The sequence below is a fragment of the Quercus robur genome, chromosome 3 (assembly GCF_932294415.1).
Source record: "Quercus robur chromosome 3, dhQueRobu3.1, whole genome shotgun sequence".
NCBI classification, from domain to species: domain Eukaryota; kingdom Viridiplantae; phylum Streptophyta; class Magnoliopsida; order Fagales; family Fagaceae; genus Quercus; species Quercus robur.
The window spans coordinates 58,994,258-59,008,442 of record NC_065536.1 but is presented as its reverse complement, the minus strand read 5'-3'; the positions used below and the strand labels follow the sequence as shown (position 1 = coordinate 59,008,442).

The 14,185-nt window shown below is 40.7% G+C and overlaps 1 protein-coding gene across 1 annotated transcript; it reads right to left on the bottom strand.

Moving 5' to 3' along the window:
* Positions 1-1,024: 1,024 nt before the first annotated feature.
* On the bottom strand, positions 1,025-2,949 carry LOC126719860 (pseudo histidine-containing phosphotransfer protein 2-like). The gene is made up of 5 exons (XM_050422368.1): positions 2,890-2,949; positions 2,291-2,415; positions 1,676-1,747; positions 1,193-1,271; positions 1,025-1,108 (listed from the first exon to the last, which is right to left on the bottom strand). Exons 1-5 carry the CDS (start codon positions 2,947-2,949, stop codon positions 1,025-1,027), a joined length of 420 nt encoding a protein of 139 aa, XP_050278325.1.
* Positions 2,950-14,185: the final 11,236 nt, after the last annotated feature.

Sequence of the window (14,185 nt, the reverse complement as noted above, 5' to 3'; positions counted from 1 at the left end):
TAAATTTAAATTCTAAATGTCTCCGATGAAAATACCAAAAGATACCCGTTGAGCTAAAAGACCAGCTCTTGGCAGAAGGATCAAAAACTAGAGCTTGAATTTCATGTATTTTGCACAAAGTGAATGGTTTTGAGTGCATGGGCCCGACTCAAGTGTTTCATATTGCTAGACTACCCAAATAGTCAAAGCATGCACTTGGTTTTATAGACAAGTAAGGTTGATGTGGGCCTTATGGGGCTCTAGGCCCTTTTTTTTTTTTGGAGTCAATTTATGAGCTCTGGATCTCTGGCATAGCTCGTCCCACATTATTAAGGTGCATTTGACCGGACCACTCATATGCACAATGTCAACCGTCTAGCGATAGAAATCCCTGACATTGTTATATTAAAAAAGAGATTAAGATCATGTGATATAGCCAATTTTCCATGAAGACATGTGTTAAAAGAATATGGGTTTATGGCCCTTATGTGTAATGGTTTAAGAAGCCCAATATATTGTAAAGTCCGATTAGGGCTAATCCTAGTTTATATAGTTTTCATATATATATATATATATATATCTTACTTAGAATTTTTTTTTTTACCACACTTGATCTTAGTAAAAATATGTAGTTTTATGGATGTAATGTAAGTGGTGAAGCCGAACCACGTAATCTTTGTATTCTCTCTTTTAACATCATGTAAGTTATTCTTACCTCTCATAAGAATCACACATTATACAAAATTGTTGTCGTATACATATGAGAGAGAGAGAGAGAGTTCAAATATAAAAGCAAAATAAAAGGGTTTCCTAACAAATAGACAACTTTTATTACAACTAGACTTGGTGAAGGAATCAGTATGCACTGATCACACACAAACAAACTAGTTCTAGAGAAACAAGAAATGTAAAGCGACATACTCATGCCATAGGTAAGAATACCTATATTTTATTCATAATTATTCTATTAACAAAGGAAAAATGCCTAGACTTTATTTTTAGTAGTATTATTATTGAAATGGAGAATGAAATAATCCCCCAAATACTAGTCATTCCCATTAGCCGATCCTTGACCTGGAGGATTAGTATTAGACATAGATATAGGAGCTAGTGCAGCTTGTCGAAGCAACTGTAGAATAAACAGAAAACAAATCAACATGTCACTCATTTATCTCGACCCTAAGCAAGACAATTAATTGAGAGAGAGAGAGACCTCCAAATAGGCTTCCAATTTGCTCTTCAAAATGATATACTCTTGTTGCATGGTAACAAGTGCAGCCCTACTCTTACTCCTGCTCATAGTTATTGACAAGTTAATAATTGCATTTAACACTTTAGCAATTATAATAACTAGCTGCATATTCGAATGCATGGAAAAAATTGACAATTTATTTTTTTGTTAAATGAAAAATGAGAATAATAAACAAGACTTATAAATGTTAGTTTTAAACTCTTTTTAAAATAATGTGATTATTTTCTAACAAAGTATAGTTTATACAATACATAGATTTCTACAATTATTTGATTTTTTTTCCTTTTCAAGATGGACCGAAATTGACTAATTAATTATGAAATTTTAGATTAAAATCATTGATGATATATAAAAAAAGATAAACATATAAATTTATATTTAATACTCCAACTTATTACGGCACGAGGAAAAGGATTCAATTAGCTAGGTAAGTATACACCTTACCTTTCCATGTCTTTATCATAGCAAAAAAACTTTATATTATTGATTTCAGTAATCACCTTGCTAGCACCAATGCTGCAAATAATAACAAAATAGATGTTGCATTTAGTGTCAAAAAAACCAAAAAAGTCTAATCACTTTTTTGGTGAAAAGGGGTATTTGGATTATATTTCTTATTGGGTCAGGTTAGAATATATATAATATATATATTAATTATCCATTTTAAAATTTTATTTTAATATTAAAAAAACTGTAAAAAAAATTGACCACTTTTTCATTTTCTATATACCCCAATATTAATACAAGGCTAAGAAAACAGGAAAATACCAGTCATTGCCGTCTTTGAAAATGTGAAGACACCTATCCAGCTCCGTGACATTGAGGGGATTAGCCTCCCTAATTATATAAACAAATTCCATTCTCAAAAAAAAAAAAAAAAAAAAAAAAAATTATATAAACAAATATAGCCTAATATTATTTAAACTAATCTGATCATAGTTAATGGGTTTAGAGCTTGAAGGCAACAATATCACTGTCATTAATTGTTGTTGTTATATTATTGTTTATTAAATTTTTTACAAAATTTGCTCAGAAAAAAATAATAATGTTGCCACTCACAGTGCATTTTCAATGTCATTGATAGCTTTCGGTGAATCTTTGAAATATGCCTCAATAACAATATTAACAAAATCCGGGTTGGTCATAGTCTCCAATTGAATGAACCTATCACGGTCAATGATTCCCTGCAAAACATTGCTCACAATCTCATTCAGACCACATTTTTGCATAATAGATTTTTTTTTTTTTTTTTTTTTTTTTTTTTTGGGTGTGTGTGGACAATTTCATAACTTTTGAATGTGTAAGCATATTGATTAATATAGCATTATATTTACATTTTTCGATTGAAAATTTCATGAAAAATATTGATATTTTTTTCCATAGAACAGTTTACATTTCCACCATAAATTCTTTAAGTTTTATTTAGCTACTCATTTTATCTTTCTTTTTTTTGTTAATTCAAATATTTATCAAATAATTTCCATGAACTCAGCTTTAAACATTCAAAGCAAGCAATTACATGGAAAACAAAAAGGTAAAAATGTTGCATAAATAATTAAATACCATGTGAAATTTCATATGGTAATGGGATTTGGAAATAAAGCTGAAACAATTACGATGTATCTTTAGCAAAGAACTTAGGAAGAGAAAAATTAAACCTCATCAAACAAGGATTGCCTCATGGAGGCAATCTGTTGCTGCAAGGAACTGCTAGCCATTCTCACAAAAAAGACAATGGGACAACAATTTTGAAAGATTGAATGCCAAAGGAGAAGCAAGTTAGGAGATTTATAGCCAAAAAAATAATTAGACGAAAACACATTTTAAGTGTGCATTAATTAATTCTAAAAAGTAAAATTAAAAATTCTAAAGAAGAAAATGAATTGTTATTTTCAAATTAATAACCACTATGGTAATATTAACCAAAATGCAACACCAGATTATGTAAAAGTAAAAAATCAATGACTGTGGCATAACAAGTGTGTGATAAACAATCATTTAGAAGATACAAAACAATAATTAGCAGTCATCTAAGAAATATGTGAAACGGCGAGGTTGGTGGATGCCATGTTAGCAAGAAAATTGGTGGATTTGAAAAATTGAAGTGTCAAGACATGCCATTTTGATGATTGGATTGTTAAATTACAAGTTCTCTTTGTGGGAGCCAGATAGCCAGAAGGTACTGTTAAAACTGTATATATTGGGCCTATGGCCTAATTCGAGGATATTTACTTATTCGAGGATGGTCAAATAATGTTACTATGGGAATGGTAGAAAAGGAAGAGATAAAGATTGTACATGATAGTCCAAATGATGTCTGAGGAGAAAAGTCATATTGGAAATGTGGATCCGAGATCAGTAGGAATGTCCTATCATCCCAAACATCCTTCCAGGTTGCATCACGGTTAGAAGTCAGACATTGGATAGGAGAGGAGTAGAGGAAGGCAACAAATATCTTCAAAATCTACTACCTCCACATTAAATACATCCTAGCTAACTCTCTGGCCACATTAATGTGGAGGTGATACCTGAACAGTGGTGAAGCAGCCTTACAGCTGCTAGTTGAAGGTTTTGGGAGGTGTTGGATGGGACAAGAAGAAGTTCTTGGAATCTAATCTGCACGTGTATGGTGGAGATGATGCCAAAAATTATAGTATATAGCATGGAAAGGTGGCCTGAAAGAGGAGAGAGAAAAATGACTGGAACGAACCTTTTAGTTCTTGTAACCTTGATTATCAACTAGACATTATAATAGAGCTCCTCGGACTGTGCCGAGGACAAATTTTTCTTACCTTACTTGTGTTTGATTCTCTTAAATAAACAATTGTTACTGTCTTTCTTATTCATTAGAACTAGTTCTTTCATCCACGCTCTACAAATTCATTGTTTGGGCTTATTGGGCTAAAACCCAATCCTATATTGGGTCAAATCCAAATTCAGTCCTTACACTCTTCAAAGCTTAAAATATTAGAAAATTGTGAATTTAATCACTTAACTATAATTCTAATACTCTCCCTCATGTGTGGGTCCAAACTCACAACAAAGATCGAATTTAGAACTCTTTACTCTGATATCATATTAAGTTACCAATTTTCCAAAAAGCTTAAACCATAAAAAAATGTGAATTTAACCCCTTAATTATAATTTTCACATAGATTATTATACTTTTATGTTCATAGATTTTTAGTCTTCTCTTTCTATCCATTAGTGAACTATCCAATACGAGATAGTGATATAGATTGAGATGATACACTGTACAAGTTACCAAACTCTAATCTTCCTTCTTTTGAATATTTCTCTAATCCAATCTAATCTTATTAAAGTTGGATCAAATCCAACTACATATTGTGGGGTACCATAGCACATCCATTTTAGGGGAATATTCTGTACTTTCTTCTTTTTTTTTTTGGAGCAATGGGAATATTCTTTACTTGACTGTAAATGGCTCACAAATTTGCATTGACAAGTTCTTCAAAGATAGTAGCAAAGTCTCATAATCACAATTGATAGAAATTCTCAGCGTTCTTTCCACAATTAAGTATGTGCATTTAGATTCTAAAGATACTATATAACTTCCACCAGTACAAAGCATGAATATACAAATACAATCTTATTAGTAATCTAAAGAAAGTTTCAAAAGTCACACAACTTGTAGTTTCTGAAATTAAGACATCCAAAAATCCAAGATGAACAAGAATGGAAAAGCTTATTATTAAACTAACTAGAATGTCTAAGAGAGGTGACATGCAAGAAAAACGCTTCTAAAGCAAGAGAATTTCTTATCCCAAAATGATGATAATTGATCTTTCCCACAATCTAGTAAACACACTAATCAACTTAGATAAACTGCGGAAAGAAATTCTTTTTCAACTTTATCAATTTTTTCAATCAACAACAATCCAAGCAAACTGAGATATATCACACTGAGCCATTCCACAGACTTTTTTTTTTTTTGGATCAAATAAAGGAGGGGCAGGGGTGACTATTGTGACTCACTCTCCTGAGCGTGACCATAGGGGCACCCTCCGCTAGCATTCCACATACTTGAAAGGAATTCAAAATGCATGTAAATTTTCCACTTTATGGTGCCACAAGCCCCCAGATCAAAATGCGCCAAATCTATTTTTTACAATATCAATTTGCAACATTTTCAAACCCTAATCATAACATTTAACGACAAAAATTTTGGAGGGTTTGAGAGAGTGATGAAGAAATTTAACTAAAAGCCTTTCTTATGTTATCATTAGATTCCCACACAAAATTATATATATTGTGAAAGAGAGTGTGTTGTGTGTAATATAACTTGTCCCACCATCCTTTAAAAGTTACTATGATGAATTTGTGGTGTGCTTTTATGTTAGAAATTAGAACCTCTTTCCCTCTATCTTGTGAGTGCGTTTGTTTTTTTTTTTTTTTTAAAGTCATATATATATATATATATATAGAGAGAGAGAGAGAGAGAGAGAGAGAGAGAGAGAGAGAGAGAGAGAGATCCATAACAAAATTACAGTAAGAGCCTAGAGGCTAAAAATATTAAAGGATGATATATCATTACCAATCACATAGAGCCAATTTAAAACAAATTGGTATATGACAATATTCCAATATGTTTTAGAAAAACTAGAGCACGTGCTCAGAGACTCTTCTACTTTTTAGGTAAGGGTTAATTTAGAGCATTTATTATAATTTAGGATTACTACATTTTTCAATCACAAAAAAAACCTAGGGGTGTGATGAGTATTATATGTGGTGAAATAATTTTTTATCACACCCCTAGGTTTTTTTTTTTTTTTTTTTTTTTTGTGATTGGAAAATGTAGTAATTCTAAATTATAATAAATGCTCTAAATTAACCTTTACCCAAAAAATAGAAGAGCCTCTGAGTTAGAGATAACCCATTCAATTATTTATGGAATAAAACCCTCCAAAACAATTGTAAGCATAAGACCCATGTGTTTATAAGTATTCGATATCAAAAGCCAACAATACATAATCCATATGATCATATAAAATTAATATGTGACAGATTAAGGACCAAGGTTCTCTAAAAAAAAAAAAAGATTAAGAAACTTTGGAAATAATTTGGAGTAGAAGTTTCATGCTTTCAGCTACTTGGTGAATATTTTGTATGAGGCTAGCACTATTATGTGATTGTATGTATGACAGATTGGCCGTATAGTAGTGAAGCTGCAATCACATTTATAATCAACTTGTACAGTTGCACCTATTAGCTGCTGTTTTTTTTTTTTTTTTTTTTTTTTTTGGTGTGGGGGGGGGGGGGGGTTATCAGATTATAAGTAGTAAGTAGTAAGTACACCTATTTACTAGAATAAGTTTCCAAACCAAGAAACTCAACACAATGGGTAAAGAATACTTATGGTGTGTTTGAATACCACTTATTTTGCTAAAAACTAAAAATAATTATAAAAAATTTACTGCTCACCAAAGGGTTACTGTAGATATGCCTATTTGCACTGTTCATGTCCCATGAATAGTGTAATAGGCGTTGGTTTTTTTTTTTTTTTTTTTTTTTTTTAAAAAAGCCTGAAACGCGTTTTGCTGAAAAACGTGGATGCAATAATCAGTACCCAAACGGTACCTTAGTGTCATTAGAAGCTTAAAAATAGTTTCTTTCTTAGTGTATGGTGTCCAAAAAACACAAATTATCTTGATCACATCACTGCAACATTGAATAGCATTTAATTAGAGCTATAACATTTAACTATCCAAAAAATATACCGTTACAAATTTAATAATTAAAAAAAAAAAAGGACAAAGCTTTTCTTTTCTAGTTATCTAAATTTGAGATGAAGAATAGAATTCAAATATTGGTAGAACCTTAGATAGAGACAATTCCAAATCAATTCCTAACCGAACACTTTGTTTATGAAGCAATGAGTACCCTTAATTTCCTACCGAACAGCCAACAGCCACTTTGAGTGCTAGAGTCTCAATTTCATGTGAAACACCCACATATTTCTTAAAAGAAAAGGCAAAAGTGGAAGGAAGATGAAGAAGGTTTAAAATTTTAAGAGAGGGAAATTTTAGATCAGTTGATCTTGTTTTTAAAAAAGCGGGGAAAAGTATATATATATATATATATATATATTGTAAGAACCAAGTGTAAGACTTCTGGACCTTAGGTCACTTGGGCTCACAATTTATTTGTAGTGGGTTTAAGTATTTCCTACAATGGGTCGTTCTCGGCAGAGAGACTCAAAGTAACACTCAGTTAGAACCCTCTCCTTGACTGTTTTCTCTCAATTTTTCTGAACCCCTTCTTCTCCCAACTTTCTTCTATTTATAGTCAATGTTAGTGGGAAGATCATGATTACAGTCACCATTAGTGCTACTAAAGGTCCAGTATTATTTGGTTAAAGTGGTTGTTTAGGTGAAAGGGCGGTGCAGCATTTATGATCTTGGAACTTGGTTCCATTTTCACCGATTATGTTCGGCAACTCACGTTCCCGTGCATATCATGACCTTCCCAGACATGTCTCATGCGCTCCACCGGGAAAGACTAACCGGTCAACTCTGGGAACTTAATACCCAAAGCTTGTTTTTGCTCTAAGGCAGTTTCAAGAAGGGCATAAGGTAACTGGGACTTTCTGCTGGGCCTGCGCCCAAGGCCGGTATGGGCTTGGGCCCGAGGCCTAGATGGGTCTGGGCCCAAGGCCAGTATGGGCTTTGGAAGCTCGGTGCCGTACAATAGCCCCCCCTTGATTCATACTCGGTCGCCGAGGAGAATCAAGGAGCTGCCTGGGCCTTTTGACCTCCGGAATCTTCTAGCCTGGGACTTCTTGCTGTCACTTCTCATTAATATTCATCTCAAAAGACGCGCCGTTTCGCGGCGCTAGGCGCAGTCGTCATTATTGTCTGACGGTTCGTGAACCGAAGCGGCGGGCAAATCGGTTACGCTTGGCATTCGTTGGGTCGCTCGTAGGCTGTGCCCATTTATTGCTTGATTAAGCGTTTCTTCTTCTTCCCCCATTTCTTTTGGGTTCTATAAATAGTCCTTCTCCAAACGCCATTCCATTTTTCCTTCGCCTCTGATCTTTAGTGCCTACTCTCTGCCGACCACATTTCTGTGCGCTTGCTTGCTCAGCGTTCTTTTCCTCCTTAGAACCCAAAGTAAGTCTTTCTTCCCCTTCCTATTCCTTCAGCTTTGTTTCTTTTGAGTTCATTCTTGTAGTTTTAGGCTTTATAGATGGGTTATTCTTACCTTCTAGATACCCCGGCTGCTTTGGCCACCTTTAGGAGTAAATTTAGTATTCCTAATGACGTGGACGTGGCTTACTGCCATGAGAGTGATATGGAACTCCACCGAGGGCAGGGTACAGCCTTCTTTCCTTTGATGTCCATTTTAGAAGGTGGGGTTAGGTTCCCGGTAGATCCCCTCCTGATAAGCACACTCACCTACTATGGGCTGTGCCCCGACCAGCTTCCCCCCAATTTTTACCGGGTAGTTAGTTGTGTCAGCCAGTTGAACCATACATTTAACTTACAATTAGACCACCATGATATTAACCAAATGTACAGCCTCTGTGGGAGCAAATCCACCAATTATTACTTAAAGACGAGGGATGCTCGGGTACGGCTGATATCGTGCCTACCCGATTCGAACAGGAACTCCGCCGGGGAGTTCGTCAGGGTGCGCGGCAATTGGTTTGCCGGGGAGATCCCTTGCCCCCTCACACGGCGTGAAGTGGGTTCGTACCATCCCCTTCTTATAATTGTTTGAGTAAAAAAAAAAATTTTATTGTTAAAAGCTAATGCGTCACCTGTTCTTTTGCAGACGGCAAAGTGTTTGTTCAGGACCTCAGAGCCGTCCACACCAGGGACTTAAACTTCGTCCTCCGTTCTGAGATCTACGTGCATTGGGACGGGCAACTCCGGGCCTCACACCTGATCCTCGACGTGGAACCGGTTTACTCTACTTGGCAGCCTTTCAAGCAGGCGCTGATAGTTGACAGCCCCCTGCTATCGTACATAGACGTCCGGTACGTGAATTTCTTGCCGCTGAAGCTTACAACCGGGGAAGCGAGGGAATTTGGTCGGCGGTTCACTGCCGCGAACGAACTAGTTCCCCTGCGAGACGATTCCGCGGAACGGGTATCTCGGCGCCTCAGAGAGAGAGCTCACGAAGCCATACAACAAGGGGATCAAGCCCAAGAGCAGCCCCATCCCGAGGATCCACCCGCCGAGCCTCAACAGCAAGAGACAGAAGCGGCTAACTTGCCAGTTGAAGCGATCCAGCCCGGTGCAAGAATGGTGGCAAAGAGAGTCATGACCCTTGATCGGTTCGTGCCTGGTGCCCGGCCGACCAACCAGCCCCCGCCTACTCAGGGTCGGGGTCCAGTGTCTCAGCCTCCTCCCCCTCCGCAGTCCGGACGGGCCCGTAAGAAGCAGAAAGTAACCGAGCAACATTCCACGGGCCCGGGGGATGCCGTTGTACAGACTCCTCCCCGACCAACAGGGGGAATTGTTATCCGTGAGCCGCCAACCGAAGCTGGCACGAGGGGCGCGTCCTCCTCCCAAGTGGCTCCAGCGTGGGAGCCAAAGTTCCTTCTGGACGGCAAGCCATTGCCCTCAACCACCTCTGTTCGGATGTGGGATAAGGGCGAGGGCGGCCGTATTGCCCAAACCTTGGCCGGAGCTCTCCAACTTCCCGAGGATGTGCACGCCTTTGATGATGGGTTCGAGGAGTCCGTGGGGCGCCGGTTAGAGTGGCACGCCATTGCAGTAATTCTTTTGTCTATTTACTCCATGTAGATTTCCTTTTGTCTCTTTGCTAACCTTCGTGCTTGCTAAGCCGCTCAACTGGCTCACATTGTGGCTGCCCGGGCACGGGAGCTTGATGAGGAAAATGAGCGCGAGAAAGGGGCGCGGGAGTCAGCAGTAAAAACGGCTAAGGAAAAGGTGAAACTTGCCGAGGCTGCTGAGAAGAAGGCTGCTGCTGCGGAGAAGTTCCGGGCATTGGCCGAAAAAAGGAATGCAGAGCTCCTCTCCAAGCAAAATGAGACGGAACTCAAACTAGCCAAAGCCCTCAGCCTCAACACTTCCCATGCCGACGAGATAGCCGATCTTAGGGCAGGCTTGGTGGCCGCGGAGCAAAAGTGGTATGACGTAGGCTTTGCCGATGCCGAGAACTCCGTAGAGCCGGTGGTGGCTCGGGCTCGGCATATGGGTTTCGAGGCCGGGTGGCTCGCCGCTCTTCAGGCAATGGGAGTTCCTGATGATTCACCGCTGAGAGACCCCGGCCAGATTCCATTTCCGAATCCTGTTCCTGCCGTCCAGAACGCCCCGGCTGCTTTCGACGAGGAGGAGATGGCCAGTATGAGGGAGTTGGTTGAGCAAATCGATTCTCATGCCGAGCCCGAGGACATGGAGGCCACGAGCATACCTACCGTGCAGGAGCTTCTTGGTGAGGGCCAGCCTTTTCCCCTGTCCGTCCAGCAGGAAGTGCCACCACCGACTCAACCTCCCAGCTGATTTTACCTTTACTTGTTAGTTTATTTTTATTTTAGTTTTATTTGCCTACGTCACCGGGATGTGGTGATTGAATAATTGTCTTTACTTATTGGTTTTATTTGCCCATGTCACCGGGATGTGGTGACTGAACAATTGTCTTTACTTATTGGTTTTATTTGCCCATGTCACCGGGATGTGGTGACTGAACAATTGCTTTTACCTCTTTAATTAATAGTCCGTTTTCTTTTTCCGTTTCAATTTGTTGAATGAAATCATCTCTGTTTGTGTTTTGCTTGAATTATACTAGTGCTATGGCCGCTTAATAGAATGGTACCCCCGAAAACCTGTTGTGCGGTGCTGTGGGTAATTCAAGAGCGCTATTGGACTTAGTTTTTGCAAAAAGGGTTAGGTTTTTATTAGGTTTTGGTTTAACCGAGAATTGTGTTTTCGTCCTTATAGATTTGATTGTAAGGTTTTCACATGCTCGGCGATATTGATCGAGCCGAGGGTCAGGTTCTTATCCTTAGGATTTATTCGTAAGGTTTTCACCTGCTCGGCGATATTGATCGAGCCGAGGGTCAAGTTTCTGTCCTTAGGATTTATTCGTAAGGCTTTCACCTGCTCGGCGATATTGATCGAGCCGAGGATCAGGTTTCTGTCCTTAGGATTTATTCGTAAGGTTTTCACCTGCTCGGCGATATTGATCGAGCCGAGGGTCAGGTTTCTGTCCTTAGGATTTATTCGTAAGGTTTTCACCTGCTCGGCGATATTGATCGAGCCGAGGGTCAGGTTTCTGTCCTTAGGATTTATTCGTAAGGTTTTCACTTGCTCGGCGATATTGATCGAGCCGAGGGTCAGGTTTCCGTCCTTAGGATTTATTCGTAAGGTTTTCACCTGCTTGGCGATATTGATCGAGCCGAGGGTCAGGTTTCTGTCCTTAGGATTTATTGGTGATTCTCTTGGTGTGTGGTTACAGGGTCAAAAACAGCACAGACAACAAAGTTCATCATGCTCTTAATCTTAATAGAATACAAGTTTTGGCTTACATCGATGGTTACGCGTAGAATTTCTTCAGGTTGTTGGCGTTCCATGGTCGGGGGAGTGGCCTCTCGTCCAGGTCTTCCAAGTAATAGGCCCCTGCACCTGCGACGGCTGTGACTCTGTATGGTCCCTCCCAACTCTGAGCAAGCTTCCCTGCAGCCATGTCCCACATGTTCCCCATTACCCTTCTTAACACTAATTCCCCGGCACTGAATTCCTTGGTCTTTACATTTCGGTTGTACCTTTGCGCCAGCTTCTGCTGATACTCGGCAAGACGTACGGTCGCGACCTCCCTGCATTCTTCTATCCAATCCAAATGCTCTGTCATAAGGTCAGCGTTCTGTACTGGGTCAAACCCCGCGACCCGTGCACTGCATAAGCTCACCTCGGTTGGTATCACTGCTTCTGCTCCGTATGCCAGAGAAAATGGGGTTTCCCCCGTGGATCTCCTGGGGGTCGTGCGGTAGGCCCATAAAACACTGGGTAGTTCTTCTGCCCATCTTCCTTTCGCTCCATCCAACCTTCTCTTGAGCCCGTTCAAAATAGTCTTGTTTACTGCTTCAGCTTGGCCGTTGCTCTGGGGGTATGCCGGGGTTGAATACTTGTTCTTGATGCCGAGCTCGCTGCAAAAGGTCCGAAAAGCGTTGCTGTCGAACTGTAGTCCGTTGTCTGTCACTAGTGAATTCGGCACTCCAAACCTTGTAACTATGTTTTTCCACACAAATTTCTTCACGTCAGTATCCCGGATATTGGCCAAGGCTTCAGCTTCAGCCCACTTTGTGAAGTAATCCACAGCCACCAGTACAAAACGGCGGTTCCCCGTTGCTCGGGGGAATGGCCCGAGGATGTCAAGCCCCCATTGTGCAAATGGCCACGGGCTACTGACAGGATTTAGATGTCCTGCCGGCTGATGGATCATTGGGGCGTGCTTTTGACATTTTTCGCAACTCCGAACGTATTCGGCGGCGTCCTTCTGCATCTGTGGCCACCAAAACCCCTGCGTCATTGCTCTGTGTGCTAAAGATCGTCCCCCCGCATGCCCGCCGCATACTCCTTCATGCAGCTCGGTTAGAAGCTCCTTGACTCTTTCAGGATGCAGGCACAAGAGGTAAGGGCCCGCGAAGGACCTTCTGTACAACTTTCGGTCCGAAGACAACCAGTACCTGGGAGCCATTCGTCGAATCTTGTTGGCCTCGGCCTCATCCTCTGGGACTTTATCTTCGGCAAGAAAGTCTATGATCGGGTTCATCCAGCATACTCCGGCCACCGCCACCTGCGCAACCTCTACTCCGGCCTGGTCGAGAGCAGTCTTCACACAAATGCTTGGCTCCCTTATAAGTTCTATCGTGATGAGCCTTGGCGTGTCCTCGGTAGCAGATGAGGCTAACGTGGCAAGAGAGTCAGCATGCTTGTTTTGTGACCGGGCTACCTGGGATATCTTTACCGTTCCAAACTGACCGATAATTTGTTTTGCCGTACTTAGATAAGCTTTCATTCGGGGATCCCGAGCCTCGAAGTCCCCAGTGATCTGATAAACAACCAACCGAGAGTCCGAGTAGATTTCCACGTCCTTTGCGCCCAGATGCAATACTGCCCTCAATCCGGCCAGCAGGGCTTCATATTCGGCTTCGTTGTTTGAGGCTTTGAACCCCAATCTGAAGGAGTGTTCCAGTCGCATACCTTCAGGGGTGATGATGACAATACCAGCCCCGGCCCCCATAGCATTTGATGCGCCGTCCACAAATAACCTCCACGGGCGAATCTCCGCACTACAGATTACCTTGCCTTCATTCTTAGGTGTAAACTCCGCGATGAAATCAGCGAGAACTTGCCCCTTCACCGAGCTTCTAGGTCGGTATCTTATGTCAAATGATCCCAACCGAGTCCCCCATTTAGCAATCCGTCCTGTGAAGTCGGATCTCTTCAACAGTGATTGCAATGGATATTCGGTGAGGACAAACACTGTGTGTGCCTGGAAGTAGTGTGGTAACTTCCTCGTGGCATGCACCAAGGCCAAAACCAACTTTTCAAGAGGCAGGTACCTTGTCTCGGCATCGACCAAGGTCTTGCTCACGTAATACACCGGCATTTGCACTCCCCGGTCCCTTAGTAACACAGCACTTACTGTATGATCGGTGACTGCAAGGTACATAAACAGATCCTCCCCGGGCTTCGGGGCCGTCAACCTTGGCGCCTTTGCCAAATATTCCTTTAGTTCTCGAAAAGCTTCATCGCAGTTCTCGTCCCATTGAAACCCCTTCCACTTCTTCAGAAGTTGATAGAATGGCCGGCAGCGATCGGCAAACTTGGAGATGAATCGGTTCAAGGCGGCCAACATCCCAGTGAGCACTTGCACCTCCTTAGGATTACTCGGTGGTTTGAGGCGATTGACGGCCTCTATTTGGTCGGGGTTAGCCTCTATTCCCCGAGTGGAGATCAGATA

Coding starts and splice junctions, on each gene's coding strand:
- LOC126719860 (XM_050422368.1), bottom strand. CDS start 2,949: ATGGCTAGCAGTTCCTTGCAGCAACAGATTGCCTCCATGAGGCAATCC. Junction 2,416..2,889: donor GGCAATCCTTGTTTGATGAG/GTTTAATTTTTC, acceptor AATGTTTTGCAG/GGAATCATTGACCGTGATAG. Junction 1,272..1,675: donor TATGATAAAGACATGGAAAG/GTAAGGTGTATA, acceptor AACTATGAGCAG/GAGTAAGAGTAGGGCTGCAC.